The following is a 16,812-nucleotide window of genomic DNA, read 5'->3' as shown; positions in this document are numbered from 1 at the left end:
TCTCTCTTTCTCTCTACCCGCTCCCCGACGTGTGTGCGCATGCTCTCAAAAATAAACTTAAAAACATTTAAAAACCATGCTATATGAAAGTCCCATACCAAAAAATCCCATATTTTAGACCTCTATTTATTTGCGATGCCTAGAATAGGCAAATCTACTGGAAATCGTGCAGCAAGCAGTAATCACTTGTTGCCTGGGCAGGGGAGAGGACGGAATAGCAACTGAGCACAAACAGGCACCAAGGGAGCTTTTCAGGCAGGTGGAAACATCCCCAAACTAGATTTTGGTGGTGGGTACACAACTCTGAAAATTTACTAAAAGTCATCCAGCTTAAAAGGGACGGATTTTACAGTATATAAATCAGAGTTCAATAAAGCTGCTTTTGTCTGTTTGTTTCAGCAGGTTTGTTTCTTGCCCTCGCTCTCTTGGTAAGCGATCTGCGTGGTTCTAGGAAAAAAGAATCACCTTTAGAGATTCTGTTCTTGCCATTCGCCTGACGATCCAAGGAACCAAGATGTTCCCCATCCCTGCAGCTCTAACGAGCACATGAGGATGGTCGCTAACTCATCTGCCAGATCCCACAAAGGTCATTGCCAACTGTGGGTACTTCCTCTTTCTTTTTAAAAAAAAAATTTTTTTTTAACATTTATTTATTTTTGAGACAGAGAGAGACAGAGCATGAACGGGGGAGGGTCAGAGAGAGAGGGAGACACAGAATCTGAAACAGGCTCCAGGCTCTGAGCCGTCAGCACAGAGCCCGACACGGGGCTCGAACTCACGGACCGCGAGATCATGACCTGAGCCGAAGTTGGACACAACCGACTGAGCCACCCAGGCGCCCCTTCCTGCTCTTTCTTGAACCTGCAACACATCCTGTGTCTGCAGCTGGCCCGGAGGCTTCTCCCTACATCACAGGCCGTCGGCGATGGAGTCCACACCTCTAGCCACATCTTTTCCAAGCGGCCTCTCTATTTGAAGGGACTCACCCAAAGAGTGTTCTTCTGTAGTCTTGGCACAGAAGCCTGGACAAGTTATGTTGAAATGAATTTACTATTGAGCTTTTGGACTAGACAATGAATTCCGAACGCGGCTTGGCTAATGAAGTGGGTTAGGAGAAGCTGCACAGGATGTAAACATAGCAGTGAGTTCCTGATGGATTCCTCGACCCACTGAAGTTCACTTCCTTCGTGTGAGAGCCAGGGAACTCAACTGTGTTGCCCACTAAGTAAATGTCTGGTTTACTATAGGAAACGTGGATCTCATAGCCTTGACTCCCCCTAGTCCCCATTCACTGGGGACTAGTTCCTTCCAGCGGCCCCCCTCTCAGATGGAAACAGGAAGTAATGAGAGTGACGTGTCACAACGTGTTGGGTAATGACCAAGCTCTATCTCTTCCTCGTTCTTAGTTATCAGAAAGTAGGCAGAAACTCTCAAAGGCAGCATCCAGGAAAGAGCTACCAAGGATTGTTATAAACACACACACACACACACACACACACACACACACACACACAACATATAGACCAATATGTTTCCTTAACTCCTAGGTTCCTAAATTTTCCAAAATTATCCTGGCCTTACTCATCCACGTTAGTCTCCATCATCTGCCAAATGCTATCCTCTGCTCCAGTCAAGACTCCTACGGTCTCCCTAAAGTCTGTGTTCACTCACGGTTTATCCCTCTTTGGAACAACAGCTCATTTTTTGGATACACACACGTAACAATCTGAAACTCCCATTCACAGTGCTATTCAACAAGTGACGGCGGGGTCCCTGGTTGCCTACAGGAATCTCTTTCTCCTGACATCTGACATCTTTTCCTTCCAACGCAGTTTGGGTGATTAATCGCAGATAACTTTGCTTATCATCCGCCACCAATTCGAAAGGAAAACTCCTCACAAACGAGGACCCCGTTGCATCTTATTTTCGTCTCTTTCACATTTCCAGACCCTGGATTAGACGCAAAGAAGGTGCTCAAGGCACAAGAGTGACTTTTACAGAAGCTACCAATGGATTCGGTTACTCACCTCTTCTTCCCCAAACTTTAAGATGCGTCTGTCTTCCTGAGAAACGACAGCGTGGTTCTGCACCGCTCAAGAGAGGGATATCAAAATCACCGCGCCTGCTGCTTTTTGCTTATTACACAAGAGAGAATCCGCCTGCCCAACCCCAGCTTGCGGAAGATTCCCATGGGAAGCACATCCCTCCCAAAATGCCTTTCGCTGCAGTAAAGTCGTTAGAGGACGTTCATCTGTTTCACATCTTTGGGCAGAAATGCCAACGAGCTTCCCGACCACTCGGGGCTGTCCTGTATTCGTTCCAAAGGCGCACTTTTGAACCACGCCCTCCCTCTCCCGCTCCTTATTACACCTCATTTCCATTGTATTGTGTACGATTTTACTTCCATACGCAACACGATAACTACAAGAAGTGCACGCCGTGTACCGCAATGACTTAATGAGGAAACAGATTCAGAAGAGGCAGACACCTTGCCCCAAGTAACCCAGCTTTACAAGCAGCAAAGCTGGTAAGGGATGCAGCCCTGTGATGATGCCTTCCTCACATTTTACAAGGCTGCTCCAGAATGGTGCCTGGAAACCAAGAGTAGAGGCTCACAGATTCTCAACGTGATGCCTGCCTTAGATTTCTCTCATACCATGGGAACCCAACGTCCAAAAACAAGCTTGATTATACGAATCGATGACTGGTAATCGTGTCGTCTGCTAGGCTGGTGCTGTTTTTAAAAACAGGCAAACAGCTAGCGTTCAGCAGATTGTGCCTTCTCCCCTGGAATGTGAGTAATTCTTATGGAGAAAGACAGATAAAGGGGGAAATGAAGGAAACTCTGAGGGTTAAACAAAACACAATTGAAGACTCAACTATGCCACTTAGACATGCATGACCTTGAATGAGTTCCTCAGTGGGAGCCTCGTTTCCCTGTCTGTAAACTAGGCATCAGATCAGATGACTCTAAGGGTCCCTGTGGCTCCAAAATCCCCTGATTCATGAGGTGATGAAAAGAAGCAGGAGAAACAAGTTGTGCTGTTTTGAACTGGCGGGCCCACCGCAATCTCTTGTTTTGTCTGAGGAAATTAAACAAGAACAGGGAGTTGCTGAATATAAATTGCCTGGCTGGCTGCTATGCGCGAGGTTGGGAGGGACGAATTGCGAATTGTGGGGATTTCCCCCTAAGCAGCTTACTGTTTGGATCATCAAAGTATGATTTTGCACAGCCACGTAGGTAAGACGGTATGTCTATAGATGTCAAACAGCTTGCATTTTATCAAATCTTTGATTCGGCCTTTCCTTTTAAACCAGGCTTGTAGGAGGGAGGAAAAAAGAACTTTGAGGTCTTCAGACTCTGTGACAAGAGAACAACAAAATAACACGAACAGGACCCGAAATGAGGATGGGTTTTGACAATGACAAGTCTATGTGTTACTAGTGGTTAATCTGTCTAATGAATCAGGTTCGTTCACGAATCTTCAAATTACAAGCCCTTGAAGAATAACACAGCATGACATTTTCTATTTAGTCGTTTGGTAGAATCTACAAAAGGAAGATCCAGCAAGCCTAGAATAAGGTCCCAATCTGAGTTACCGTTCAGAAAATTGAAACAGATGACCAAACTTCATCTTCTTCATTATTATCTTGACCTACCTACTCTCAGCCATCAGAACTACAAAAACTGAAAAGAGGCACATCTCACGTTTGATCTTTGCCCTGGAGTTAACGCGGGGATGTCCCGAATGGCCAGGTGGACTTTTTTCTTTTGCTCTTTAATTCCAGTCTCCTGTAAGGACCAGAGGATCCGATTCAACAGCAGGTCTGACCCCAAGTAAAAAAAATCTATGGTTTTACACTGAGCATTCCATTTAGGTTGCCAACTAATCTTTTCAGGATGAGACGCTCATCCCGCTCTACCCAGAACTCTCCACGCCAGGTGCCATCGAATGAAGACAGCAGCTTATGCTTCTCCCTAACAGTAGAAGCAGTAGAACAGCAGAACCTCCTCCCTCCACAGGAGCAGGTTCTTACGGGCTTCTTAATTCACTCCCTAGACTACTGAGGAGGAGAGGATGTATTGACCAATTCATTGGTAATTCTTTAGAAATCTCTATTTTAAGAATTGTATCTACTTGTAGGTGGAGTTGATAATTACACTGAAACTGGAGAGCGGTTTCACAGATCTAAGTTCAACTAATTTACTGATTGGCTCGCTGTTACCAAGTGGTTACTACGCGCCGTCTCGTTTAAACGAATATGAAATTAAATGTACACAGGATGTTTAAAGGAGCAAAGCTGAAACAAGATTGTTCAGAAGTATGGGGGGGAAATCTATGATCTACAAACATGCTGAGCTTTTCCCCATAGCTTCCCCATCGAAAAAGTGAAGGCAGCAGTACGTTCTTTATACGATTTTGTGAAGCCCAGAGAGGAGAAGGTATGCAGAATCCCCAGGACCGTGACTAATACCTGGCGGGCACTGAAAAAATGGCGGCCACCTTCCCTTTGACCCCTTCCCTTTTTTGCCCTGTCCAGCTTCCCACTTTGAGCATGATGGCAACCACATCCTCAAAGATGGATGGACACTATCACTCTCACCGATAAGCCAGTGGAAGTCACTCAATGAAAACTGGGAATCAGGAAGACCTACAGAGAAACAAAACAAACTGGCCCCGATAGGCCTTCCAAGGTTAAGGTTGCTGGACAATGAAGTGCAGGTGTCCCTAAGGACGGCAAAGCCGTTTTCCTACAGGAAGCTAAGAACGGAGTTCCCCTAAGAAGCAGCAGGAGAGCCAGGGACTATTTGAATATTTTAACCATTCTCTTGCTGTCCCTTCCAGCATTTCTACAGTGATTTAACTGAGGAACCAGGGTGTCAATACCCCAGATGACTCAATCACTTACTGTAGTACCCTCAATCTGGACACAACATTACAACGCATTCTATTATTACTCATGCCTACGGTTCTAGCAGCTTCTCTTCTTTTCCACTGATCTCTTTCTTGTTAAGAAAAAGTAAAAGAGAAGAAAATACGAGGGCAAGTAAGGAAGGGTTTTAATGATGAATTAAGAAAAATCTGACTAATGAGCCCAGAACACTTTCCCCCAACCAAATAAGGTATTAGTCAGGTTCTTCTTGGTATCTCTTCTTATTAAATACAAATTAAATAGATCTGAGATAAAAACGGTCAGATCTAAGATTGTGTCAAGTTTACTGCCTCTAACTTATGGACAGAAATCATAACTCAGGAATAGAGAATCTGAAGATAAAAGCCACAGATTATTGTGGAATCTAGAACAAGCATCTTGAAATGACAGGCAAAAACATCAGTGACTCTTTTCTCCATAGAGACCTGAATTTGAGACAAAACACAGCTCATGGAGAAAAGGAATGATCCCTAACCAGGCTGCAAAACCCATTAATTTGAAAGCATCAAGCTGAAAATAAGAAAACAACCATAGAAGGTTGGGACCTGGGCATACATCTCGGCAGGGCCTGTCCCAGGGCAAGCTTGGCTGGTCGCCCTTCCAGGGCCCACATCCAGGAGGGCCCGATTACATACAACACAGTCACGTCATACTGCGAGCACAGTGAGAAGACAGAGTGTGTGTATACACGGCCAGGAGGGAAGGCAGGGATGAAAAGAGTAAACAGCTAGGGAGAAGGTCATAGACCAAAGAAATCTGGGAAACCATTTGGTCAAATCTCCCTTGTTTCATAAAGGAGGAAATGGAAGCCGTGGTGTGTGTGTGTGTGTGTGTGTGTGTGTGTGTGTGTGTGTTAGTTGAAAAGTGATAGCTGAAGATAAAACCAAATTGCAGTCAGGCCACCGAAGGTCCTTCCCACAGTCTGGCCAAAAAACTACCACCCTGGACTCATACAAGTCATTTAATCTTTTCAGGCTTCAATGTCCTCATCAATAAAGTGACATTTGTGAACTGGTATTTTACCTGCCTCTTAGGGTTACTGTAAGAAATGAAAGGAAACATAAAAATGAGTAATTTTTAGTCATGTCTTTGGAACCGTGGTATTTCAGCATAAAAGACAAGTACAAATTTTAAAAAAAGGATAAATAAATCTAGGCTAATCTATTTGAATTAGAAATATCGGTACGGGGGCACGTGGGTGGCTCAGTAGGTTAGATGTCCGATTCTGGATTTCAGCTCAGGTCATGATCTCCTGATTCATGGGTTTGAGCACCACATCGGTGCTTGAGATTCTCTCTCTCCCTCTCTCTCTGCCCCTCCTCTGCTCATAAGCTCTCTCACGCGCGCAAAAAAATAAAATAAAAATAAAAGTATCAGTATGAATCTGGAAATTTTTCCTCCTAAAAAAAAAATATATATGTATATATGTGCATATAATAAATGTATCTGTATATAAGTACATATATATGTAAATACACACACACACATAGATGAATTTCATTTTCACTTGTGGCCATAGTGGGTCAGAGAACACATCAGGGGTCAAATGAACTCTCTCGTCTGAAAGATCTAAAAAAAATAGGCAAAATATGACTCGTGGTTTTCAGGCACCAAAAGCACGTAGTGCAGAGGGATGTCCGACAGAAGAGAAACAGATGAGGTAAGTCTACAGCTGCCTCTGGTTACTGCTTGAAAAGAGTCTCCAGGCAAATGTACAGGGAGAAGAAACACAAACAGACCCGGGTAGTCACCCTAAGATGAGGAAACAGAGTTGAGAATTCAGGGTCAAGGTGGCTAAGATATGCAGGACAGAGATTCAGAGGGGAGTTTCCCTCGAGTCTATAGACAATGACTGGTCGACCCATGTATGCGAAGCAAATACCCGAGGCCAAGGAAAAGAAGCCACGAGAAAAGAACGGAAGAAGCAATTCCCATTCCTCACACAGGGCTAGGAACAGCCCTGGAAAACTCACGTTTTCCACAACCAGAGTGGAGAACTTTGTGATACGTGGCGTCTACTCTGAGTACCAGAAGGGTAGCGCCTAAGAGTAGGGTAGGCAGCGCAACCAGATTGGCCCTAAGGTAAAGGCTGTGCGGGTCCTGCCTAACTGAGACCAAATGCAAATGTGAAAAGAATAAACATCTTCCTCATAGCTGCATCCCAGAACAAGGCTCACACTCCCAAAGAGATAAAATTTACAATGTCTCAATACCAGTTCAAGATAACCAGGCATGAAAGGATGAAAAGTCAGGAGATACATGAATCAACAGCAGAAGACCTAGAAATGGCATAGATCAGGCAACGGAGCGTGTTCCAGTTAACTAAAAGATTCGAACCATGCAAAGCATATTCTTTGACTACAATGGAATTAAACTCACGGTCAATAACAGACATTAAAAAAAAAAAAAATCCCAGAATATTTGAAACTAAACAACCTACCTCTTAACAGTCCCCGTAACATTCGTTCGGCCATGTAATCTACCACATTAAGATGAAAAAAAAAGAAAAAGAAAAAGAGCATCTCTACCGATGCAGAAAAGGCATTTGATAAAATCTGACATCCAGGCACGATAGAAACTGTCAGCACTATGATACATCTACTGCTAACATCATATCAAATTGTCAAATATTCAGTGTGCTTCTGGGACAAGGCAAGGATGTCTGCTCTCATCACTTCCATTCCACATTTTAATGGTGATTCTAGTGTTTATTTTTTTTTTAAATGTTTTTTAACGTTTTATTTATTTTTGAGACAGGGAGAGACAGAGCATGAACGGGGGAGGGGCAGAGAGAGAGGGAGACACAGAACCGGAAACAGGCTCCAGGCTCCGAGCCATCAGCCCAGAGCCTGACGCGGGGCTCGAACTCACGGACCGCGAGATCATGACCTGGCTGAAGTCGGACGCTTAACCGACTGCGCCACCCAGGCGCCCCTCTAGTGTTTAAATAAGCGTTTAATCTAGTGTTTAAATAAGGCAAGAAAAAGAAATAAAAAGCTTACAAATTGGAAAGGATACACAAAGCTGTGTTTGTTAGAAAATAACATGATCATCTACACAGGAAATCTTAAAGGCATTTACAGAAGAGTTACCAGAACAACCCAATCTGTACCAATATAAAAAAATTTATTGTATTTTTCTTTAAAAAAAATTTTTTTTTAATGTTTATTTATTGTTGAGAGAGACAGAGACAGAATGCGAGTGGATTAAAGGCAGAGAGAGAGAATCTGAAGCCGGCTCCGGGCTCTGAGCTGTCAGCACAGAGCCCAACACGGGGCTCGAACTCACGAGCCGCGAGATCATGAGCTGAGCCGAAGTCGGACGCTCAACCGACTAAGCCACCCAGGCGCCCCTATTTATTGTATTTTTCTGTACTACAACAAGCAAGCTAATAGTGGGTTGTGAGGTAAAGAGCATCTCTTCCTACAGATTCCCAGTGAAACAGCTTGGAAACCAGCGCCCCAGAGAAACTCCCGCACAAGTGTACTGAAAAATAGGTTCAAGAATGTTCACAGTAGCAGTGCTGGTAGCAGCAAAACCTGGAATCAGCTCAGTGTCCATTGAAAGGAAAATGGAGAAATAAATTGTGATATATTCGAACATAGAATACACTAGGAAAAACGAATGCATGCACATTTACACACATACCGCTAACAAAATATTGAGCAAACTAAAAAAAAAAATCACTGGAGAAATATACACAAGATGATGCTTTTAGAGAAAATCCAAAATCCTGCGAAGCTAAATGAATTCGGTTTTTAAGATATGCACACATATATGGTATAACCATAGGAAAAAAAACCCCTGGAAATAAAACACACCAATTTCAGAATATTTTTATATCCAACCTAGGGCTGGAGTGTCAAGACTATTAGGGGGAAGCATGGACATGGGGCTAATATCCAGAGAATCTTTTTGCAATTCATTGGATTGGGATACACAGGAGGGTTTATCACTGTTTCTCTTTATATGCTTCTCAAGTGTCGCAAATATTCTTTTATGTATGTAATACTCAATTCAAACAATGAAAACCAGTTATATAGACAGATCTACATGTATATACACATGGGGGGGTATTTATAACGACAAAATAAACACCTCTTTTACATAAATAATTACATGTTACCATATTCCTTCATTTGTATTATTCCTGTGGTCTACAAATGTTAGCACACATCAAAATCACCTGGAGCGCTTGGTAAAACCCAGATTGCTGGGCCCCGCATCTAGTTTCCAATTCAGCAGGTTAGGAAAGAGGCTCGAGAATTTCCATTTTAACAGGTTTCCAGGTAGCACTGAGGCTGCCCGTTCAAGTCAAGACTTCAGGACCCTCTATGTTACTAGACGAGAGCCTCATAAAAACCAGCAAAGAAGAGCTAACACTGGCCTCATTTGGCAGATAAAGAAAAGTAATCTCTGAGAGATTAAGAGATCTGCGGCGTATGTTATTATGAATCATACCAGCCCTGGACTTGTCCAAACTCCAGTTCTGTATGTATTGATTCTTGGAAGCAACTTAACCTCTTGGGGCCAACAGTTCAATACCTGTAAATTTCACTTATACGATTCTTTTGAGGCGTAAGGGATCATAAAGTGCTTGAATCTGTCCCTGGTATGTAGCAAACCCTGGGGAAATGTTAACTAACTTTACTGCCACTAAGCTAGTAAGCGGTGGAGATGAGATTCAAATCAAGCTCTTCATTTTCAATCAGTGTCAACACAGATGCCTTTTGGTGCCACAAGACAGCATTGAGGAGTGCCACAGAGTCCCACAAATCCTTTTTTTTAAGGCCGTTTTAGAAACCAGGGCGCCTGGGTGGCTCAGTTGGTTCGGCGTCCAACTTTGGCTCAGGTCATGATCTCACGGTTTGTGAGTTCGAGCCCCGTGAGGGGCTCTGCACCGATAGCTCAGAGCCTGGAGCCTGCTTGGGATGCTGTCTCCCTCTCTCTCTCTCTGCCCCTTCCCGCTTGTGCTCTCTCTCTCTCACAAAAATAAATAAACTTAAAAAAAAAAAGACAGTTTTAGAAACCTGTAAAACCAGAAGACTTTAATATAAATTCTAAAATACAACTGCTCTTTGCACTTACAAGAAAACTAAGAACCAGAATGAAGTGGCTTAAGATGATACAGCTAGTTAGAGGAAGTCTGAGATGTGTAAGTGGAAATAATTTTTTTCAAGTGATATATAAATGGTCTTTATAACATAAGCAAGTAAGCAAGCATGAGGTCTATAAAGATGAGGTTCTAAAACTTTCTGATTTCTGTACCTTTTTCACACACACACACACACACACACGACCAAATGAAATTTTCTTTCCAAGATACAATTAGTTCGAGTCACTTCAATGCAAAGATATGGAAAATTCTATCTCATTTCTTCCTGTAATCTAAAGAAAGGCGAATATATTATTTCTCTAATTTTAGGACAAAAGAAAAATGTAAATTTTGGATTGTATTTCACTATAATCATTTTACATTTTTAAAAATTCACCCGAGGAGCACCTGGGTGGCTCAGTCGGCTGAGTGTTCGACTTCGGCTCAGGTCACGAACTCGCGGTCTGTGAGTTCGAGCCTCGCATCAGGCTCTGTGCTGACAGCTCAGAGCCTGGAGCCTACTTGGGATTCTGGGTCTCCCTCTCTCTCTGCCCCTCCCCTGCTCCCACTCTGTCTCTCTCTCTCTCTCTCTCTCTCTCAAAAATAAACATTAGAAAAATAAAATAAAATAAAAATTCATCCGAGTTCCGCTTTCTTTTCACATAGATTTGAAAATAATCAAAAGCAGGGGTGCCTGGGTGGCTCAGACAGTTAAGCGTCTGACTCTCGATCTCAGCTCAGGTTTTGATCTCATGGACGTTGAGTTCAAGCTCTGCACAGGGCTGCAAGCAGGCATGAAGACAACTGAAAAAAAAATCATCATCATCATCAAAAGCAGAGTTTAGGTAAGTTTTGCTGACTCAACATGCCTCTCAAGTTATCCCCAAAGCATTAAAATATTTTAGGCATGAGTGTTCATAAAAAAATGTTGGTTCGTAAAATATGACCACGTAACCTATGACCCAATCTAAATGTTAATGGCAAAGTAACATTTTCCAACCCGAAGTCTAGGCTTCTTTGTTTTCTGGCATTTAAAAATAGAAATCACTCTAAAGCAAGTGGGAAAATATATTTCCTGGTCTTCCACGTTGGCATGTTATATTTTATTTCAATACAACGAATTAGTCAGGAAGCGGTGATCTATAATAATTTCATTGGTTCCACAGCATAGTGTTACAGTTCCAATTTCTGCTTCTGTGCTGTGAACCCGAAAGAGAGACCAAAATCATGTACCACCCAAAGGTAACGCATTTTATAAGCTGTATATATGACATAATCACAGACACTTCACTCCCCACTCACATCCCCACCCCACCACTCTGCCTCTGAGGGAATTTTTTATGGTATCAGAGCACAGTATACATAAGGAGAAAAAATGAAAATGGGTCTATTTCCATTAGATGACTGGCGACACGTCATTGAGTCATGCGGGCTTGACCCCGGCAGAGTCATCTTAGACCTGCTGTTCTCCCCATTCCAGTTCTTGCTGTGTTTGTCTTTGCTAGTCATCTAGAACTGAGGTTACGACTCTTGGATCTCTGCTGATCGCCCTGCTCCCAGTGTCTCCTCATGTATAAAACAAGACAAATGATAACTACATCGCAGGGCTGTTGTGGAGATTAAGTAACATCCCTACAACACGTACCATGGGAAGAAGTAGCTATTTCCGGCATTATAACACCATTCGGCATAATGGTGCCACTCTAACATTTTTCTGACAATACGCGCAAAAATCTTCCGACAGTTCTCTATTTGCTACTGATGCATATGATTTAAGAATTTTCAAAGCTCATTCCTTCCTGAACCTTCTTTGGTAACCCCTTTGCTTGAACAGCCCTCTCTACTTTTCCTCATTTGATTAAATCCTAGCCAGAAAGCGAACTTACAAAAGCCCAACTCAACTACAAACTAGCTAGCGTAATCCCAGCCTCTGATGGTTTTACCACTTGAGGGATTACAATGTTGTGCCTTTTCCACTGTTTAGAATTGAATCAACCAATCTGCTGTGTGACTTACCTGCCCAGGTGCCTCCTGGGGCTCTGTGCAAAGAGAAGGCTCACATCAGTCATGGTCCTATGTGTCCATGGGCTTCTTGACACCTGCCTTCTTGAAGGGGACTGCTCGACAATGACAAAAGAGGCCCAATGTAGATCTGTCTCTACTTACCTAAATTACGACACTTCCTTCCCCTCATAGAATCTCCTCAAAAGAGAACTAGGAGTGTTCCTGAGAGCGCCCTTTAGTCAAGCCCTGTCTGTACGCCATTGCAGATCAGTCTTAGTTTTTTCTCCTTACCCACACTAGGCTGTGATCTTGTTAAAACGTTCCTCTGGGGGCAGGGGGATGGGTTGGGGATGTAAGCGTGGAGTGAGGTGTGTGTGAATATGTGACACGTGAAAATGTGCCAAGTATAGGGATAGGGATGGCATAGCTCCCTTCACAAATAGGGTTGATTCCAGCTTTTCTCTATCTTGATAGTTCCTTGGACCTTTCAAGAAATTTCAGAAAGAGTAAAGTCGGTTGTCTAAGTTTAGAGCCACGTTTCCCCTCTCAATTCTGTCACTTAATAGAAAGTTAAAAAAATATTTTTTATTATTTTTTTCTTAACGTTTATTTATTTTTGAGACAGAGAGAGACAGAGCATGAACGGGGGAGGGGCAGAGAGAGAGGGAGACACAGAATATCAGAAGCAGGTTCCAGGCTCTGAGCCGTCAGCCCAGAGCCCGACACGGTGCTCGAACTCACGGATCGCGAGATTGTGACCTGAGCTGAAGTCGGACGCTTAACCGACTGAGCCACCCAGGCGCCCCCCAAAAATATTTTTTAATGTTTACTTATTTTTGAGAGAGACAGAGTGAGAGGCGGGGAGGGGCAGCCAGAGAGAGGGAGACACAGAATCCAAAGCAGGTTCCAGGCTCTGAGCTGTCAGCACAGAGCGTGACACAGGGCTCAAACTCACGAACTGTGAGATCATGACCTGAGCTAAAGTCGGATGCTTAACCGATGGAGCCACCCAGGCGCCCCTGGAAAGTTTAATAATATTATTTTTGTTACAAACATTTGAATCTCATCTTTGTCATCCTATGCTTTCTATTTTCTGTAAGTTCTTTTTTTGTTTTGTTTTTTTCATCTCTTGATCTGTGGACTTTTGTTTCCTTTTCCCTTTCTGGTAATATAAGGTAATTCTCTGTCTAGAGTTTATTCGTATTGGTCAAAAACTGGAAACAACCCAAATGTCCTTCAATAAGAGAATGAGTACACAAGGTGTGGTACATTCACACACTGGAATTCTACTCCGCAATAAAAAGGAACCACTGACACAATATGAATCAATTTCCAGTGCATGACGTTAAGTGAAAGAAGCCAGATTGAACAGGAGACATACATACTGTCTGATTCCATTTATATACCATTCTAGAAAAGATAAAACTATGGAGGAGGGAGACAGGCCAGTAGTGGCTAAAGGGACGGGAGGGACCAGAAAGGGGCATGGGAAGAAACTGGTAGGTGACGGAAGTATTCCACATTTTTCTTGTGGTAATGGCACAGATGAATGATCTCAAAATTCACAGATCTCTGTGCCGCAGAAGGGGATGTGTACTGTTAGTAAATTATACCTCGCTTTTTAAAAATTTTAACAAGATGGGGCGCCTGGATGTCTCAGTCGGTGAAGCGTCCGACTTCGGCCCAGGTCACGATCTCACGGTTCGTGGGTTCGAGCCCTGCGTCGGGCTCTGGGCTGACAGCTCGGAGCCTGCAGCCTGCTTCGGATTCTGGGCCTCCCTTCCCTCCTCCCTCGCTCACTCTCTGGCTCTCCAAAAGAGAAAGTTAAAAAATTTTAACAAGAATGCACAAAAAAGTTTATTCTACTCATGACTGCCCTGCCACTTTAAAAGAAAAAAAAAAAAAAAAGGAAAACCTCTGGAACGGATGTTAATTATCAATATCTTCAATTAGACATTAATCAACCGATGGAAGAAAAAACACTTTAAGATCCTCACATCCCTCCTCACACCACTTCCCAGTACTTCTTCTCCTGGTCTGCCAGTTTCATTGCATAATATTCTAGTTAATCGCTTGTTTTCGTATAATTTACTTGCTTTTACAAAAATTCCTCTTCCATGCTATTTTGTATCTATAATTAAACTAATGAGTTGTAAAAAAAAAAAAAAAAAAAAGTTAGACAGGGAGGGAGCCAAAGCATAAGAGACTCTTAAAAACTGAGAACAAACTGAGGGTTGATGGGGGGCGGGGGGGGGGGGAGGGAGGGGAGGGTGGGGGAGGGTGGGTGACGGGCACTGAGGAGGGCACCTGTCGGGATTAGCACTGGGTGTTGTATGGAAACCAATTTGACAATAAATTTCATATACTGAAAACAAAATAATAAAATAAAATTATTTTATTAAAAAAAATAAAATAAACTAATGAGTTGTAAGTAGTCTTATGTCTAATTGATTTTTGATTTACGACTAACCTTTTCACAGTATTACTTCCTCATTTTTGCATTACTCAGATTAACCTTTAGGTTGTCTAGAGTAAATCTCTACTATTGTTTGAATACTTGTATCTGCGCCACCCGCCCCCCCACCTCCAGATTCCTATGTTAAGATCCTAACCCCAAAGGTGAAGGTATGGGCAGGCAGAGCCTCTGGAAGTGATTAGCTCATGAGGGTGAAGCCCCCACGAAGAGGATCGGTATCCTGTAAATGAGATCCCGCAGAGTTCCCTAGCCAATTCCAGGATATGAGGACACAACAAGCAGTCTGTGAGCAGAGTGTGGGCCCGTATCTGCCACGCTGGTACTCTGATCTCAGACTTCCAGCCTCCAGAACTGTGAGTAGGAAATTTCTGCTGCTGAGTGGGATGCACGGGTGGCTCAGTCAGTTGAGCATCCAATTCTTGATCTCAGCTCAGGTCTTGGTGTCAGGGTCGTGAGTTCAAGCCCTGTGTTAGGCTCTGTGTTGGGCATGAAACCTACTTTAAAAAAAAAAAAAAAAGTTCTGCTGTTTATTACCTACCCAGTGTGTGGTACTTTGTTATAGCTGCCCAAATGGACTAAGACAAACCCCCAATAGTAGTAATTCATTTAATTTGAGCATACATGTGGCACTCTTTCTTGGCTCTTGCATCTGTGAATCGCTGTTGTCTTCAAGTTCAACTGAGTTTACAATTCTTGGGTGAAATGGGGGCATCTGGGTGGCTCAGTCGGTTAAGCGTCCGGCTTCGGCACAGGTCATGATCTCACTGTCGGTGAGTTTGAGCCCCACGTTGGGTTCTGTGCTGACAGCTCAGAGCCTGGAGCCTGTTTCAGATTCTGTGTCTCCCTTTCCCTCTGCCCCTTCCCTGCTCGCACTATCTCTCTCTCTCTCAAAAATAAAATTAAAAAGAAAGGAAGGAAGGAAGGAAGGAAGGAAGGAAGGAAGGAAGGAAGGAAGGAAGGAATTCTTGGGTCAATCAACCTTTTGCTCAAAAGATTCAAGTAGACAAAGAAGACCAAGAAATAGAAACATATCAAGTTCCTGTAAGATAAAATATTAGTTCTCAGTAAAGATCTCAATGCTCTAAATAAAAGGTTTACTAAATTAAATTCCAATTAAGACTGCAATGGAGTCTTAAAGAGTTTGATACATAAATCATAATGAAGTTTACCTGGAAGAATAAACATATGAAAAAAATTAAAAGTATTTTGAAAATGAAGAATTAACAAAAGGAGACTTGCCCTCAACAGATTTTTTTAAAGCTACAATAATGAAACCAAGGTGATTGTTTAGAATAGATCAGCTGAACAGAATTTTAAAAATCCAGAAATAGGCCCAAGTATAGTAAAGTGGTAAATTATAAAATGGGCAATCTGAGTAAGATAGAGTAGAAATAATTTAATAGATGTTGCCAAAATATCTGTCTTACTGGGTAGAGAAAAAATAAGTTTGAGGTGCCCTCACACCATATATGAAAACAAATTTGAGATGGATTAGGGATTTAATAAAATAAAAATCATAAAAATACTAAAAGAAAAATATAGAGCAATATATAACTCTGGAAAAAAAGAAAGCCTTTCTTAGCTAATAGCCAGGTCAAATAGCAAAAAGGATTGCAGATCTGGTCAGAAAAAAATTTAAACTCCTATAGAACAAAAGGCCATAAAATGACATGAAAAATGAATCACAAATGGAAAAAATTATAACACACTGGTATGATCATATTAATAATGCAGAAAAAGCTTTGATAAAATCCAGTAACCATTCGTGAAACTGTGATTTATAAGTAAGAAATATATATTTAGTCTTCGTCCTGTTTGTAACACAGAGTCCCTAAAACTTTGGAATTTCCTAGGTGATAAGAGTATTAGGAGCATCTTTTGTTCTATTACTGGTATTTGACCTTGATTTCTGGCACAGTGCTCCTGAAACCCTTGTAATTTCCTGGGTGATAGAAGTGCTTTCTGTTCTAATGAGGTAACTCAGGGTGGGCTCCTGAAAGAGGGCTGGTCACTGGAAAGACCAAGTCATGATTAGAAGCTTGGAATTTTCAGTCCCACTCCCCATTCTCTTGAGAAGGGAGAAGGGCTAAAAATGGAGTTAATGATAGATCAGGGCTACTTGATGAATCCTCCATATAAAATCCCTCAGTACAGAGTTTGGAGAGCTTCCAGGTTGGTAAACACATGAACACACCCTTCCTACATACCTTGCTTCATGTACCTCTTCCATCTGGCTGTTCCTGAGTTATATCCTTTTATAATAAATTAGTAATGTAATAAGTCCCCAGAGTTCCATGAGCCA

At 42.4% G+C, this 16,812-nt stretch overlaps 1 protein-coding gene across 11 annotated transcripts in view; it reads right to left on the bottom strand.

The window, feature by feature from the left end:
- Nucleotides 1-16,812, bottom strand: part of DOCK5 (dedicator of cytokinesis 5) — a 223,269-nt gene that overhangs the window by 164,999 nt on the left and 41,458 nt on the right. The window contains exon 1 of one of the 11 annotated variants that reach the window (XM_047090922.1): nucleotides 12,047-12,144. The exons of 8 other annotated variants lie outside the window; for them this stretch is intronic. Coding sequence is in view for 1 of the 3 variants with exons in the window: in XM_047090918.1 (XP_046946874.1) it covers nucleotides 7,376-7,409 (34 nt within the window). In the remaining 2 variants the exon portion in view is untranslated. Of the gene's footprint in view, nucleotides 1-7,375; nucleotides 7,425-12,046; nucleotides 12,145-16,812 lie in introns of those variants that run through there. 2 more of the 11 variants (XM_047090923.1, XM_047090918.1) reach the window with 2 other exon arrangements.

This window comes from Lynx rufus, unplaced genomic scaffold (genome assembly GCF_022079265.1).
Source record: "Lynx rufus isolate CCGP_SWC_20201006 ecotype Redwood Valley unplaced genomic scaffold, mLynRuf1.p SCAF_3, whole genome shotgun sequence".
NCBI lineage: Eukaryota > Metazoa > Chordata > Mammalia > Carnivora > Felidae > Lynx > Lynx rufus.
This window is presented reverse-complemented; position numbering and strand designations above follow the sequence as displayed.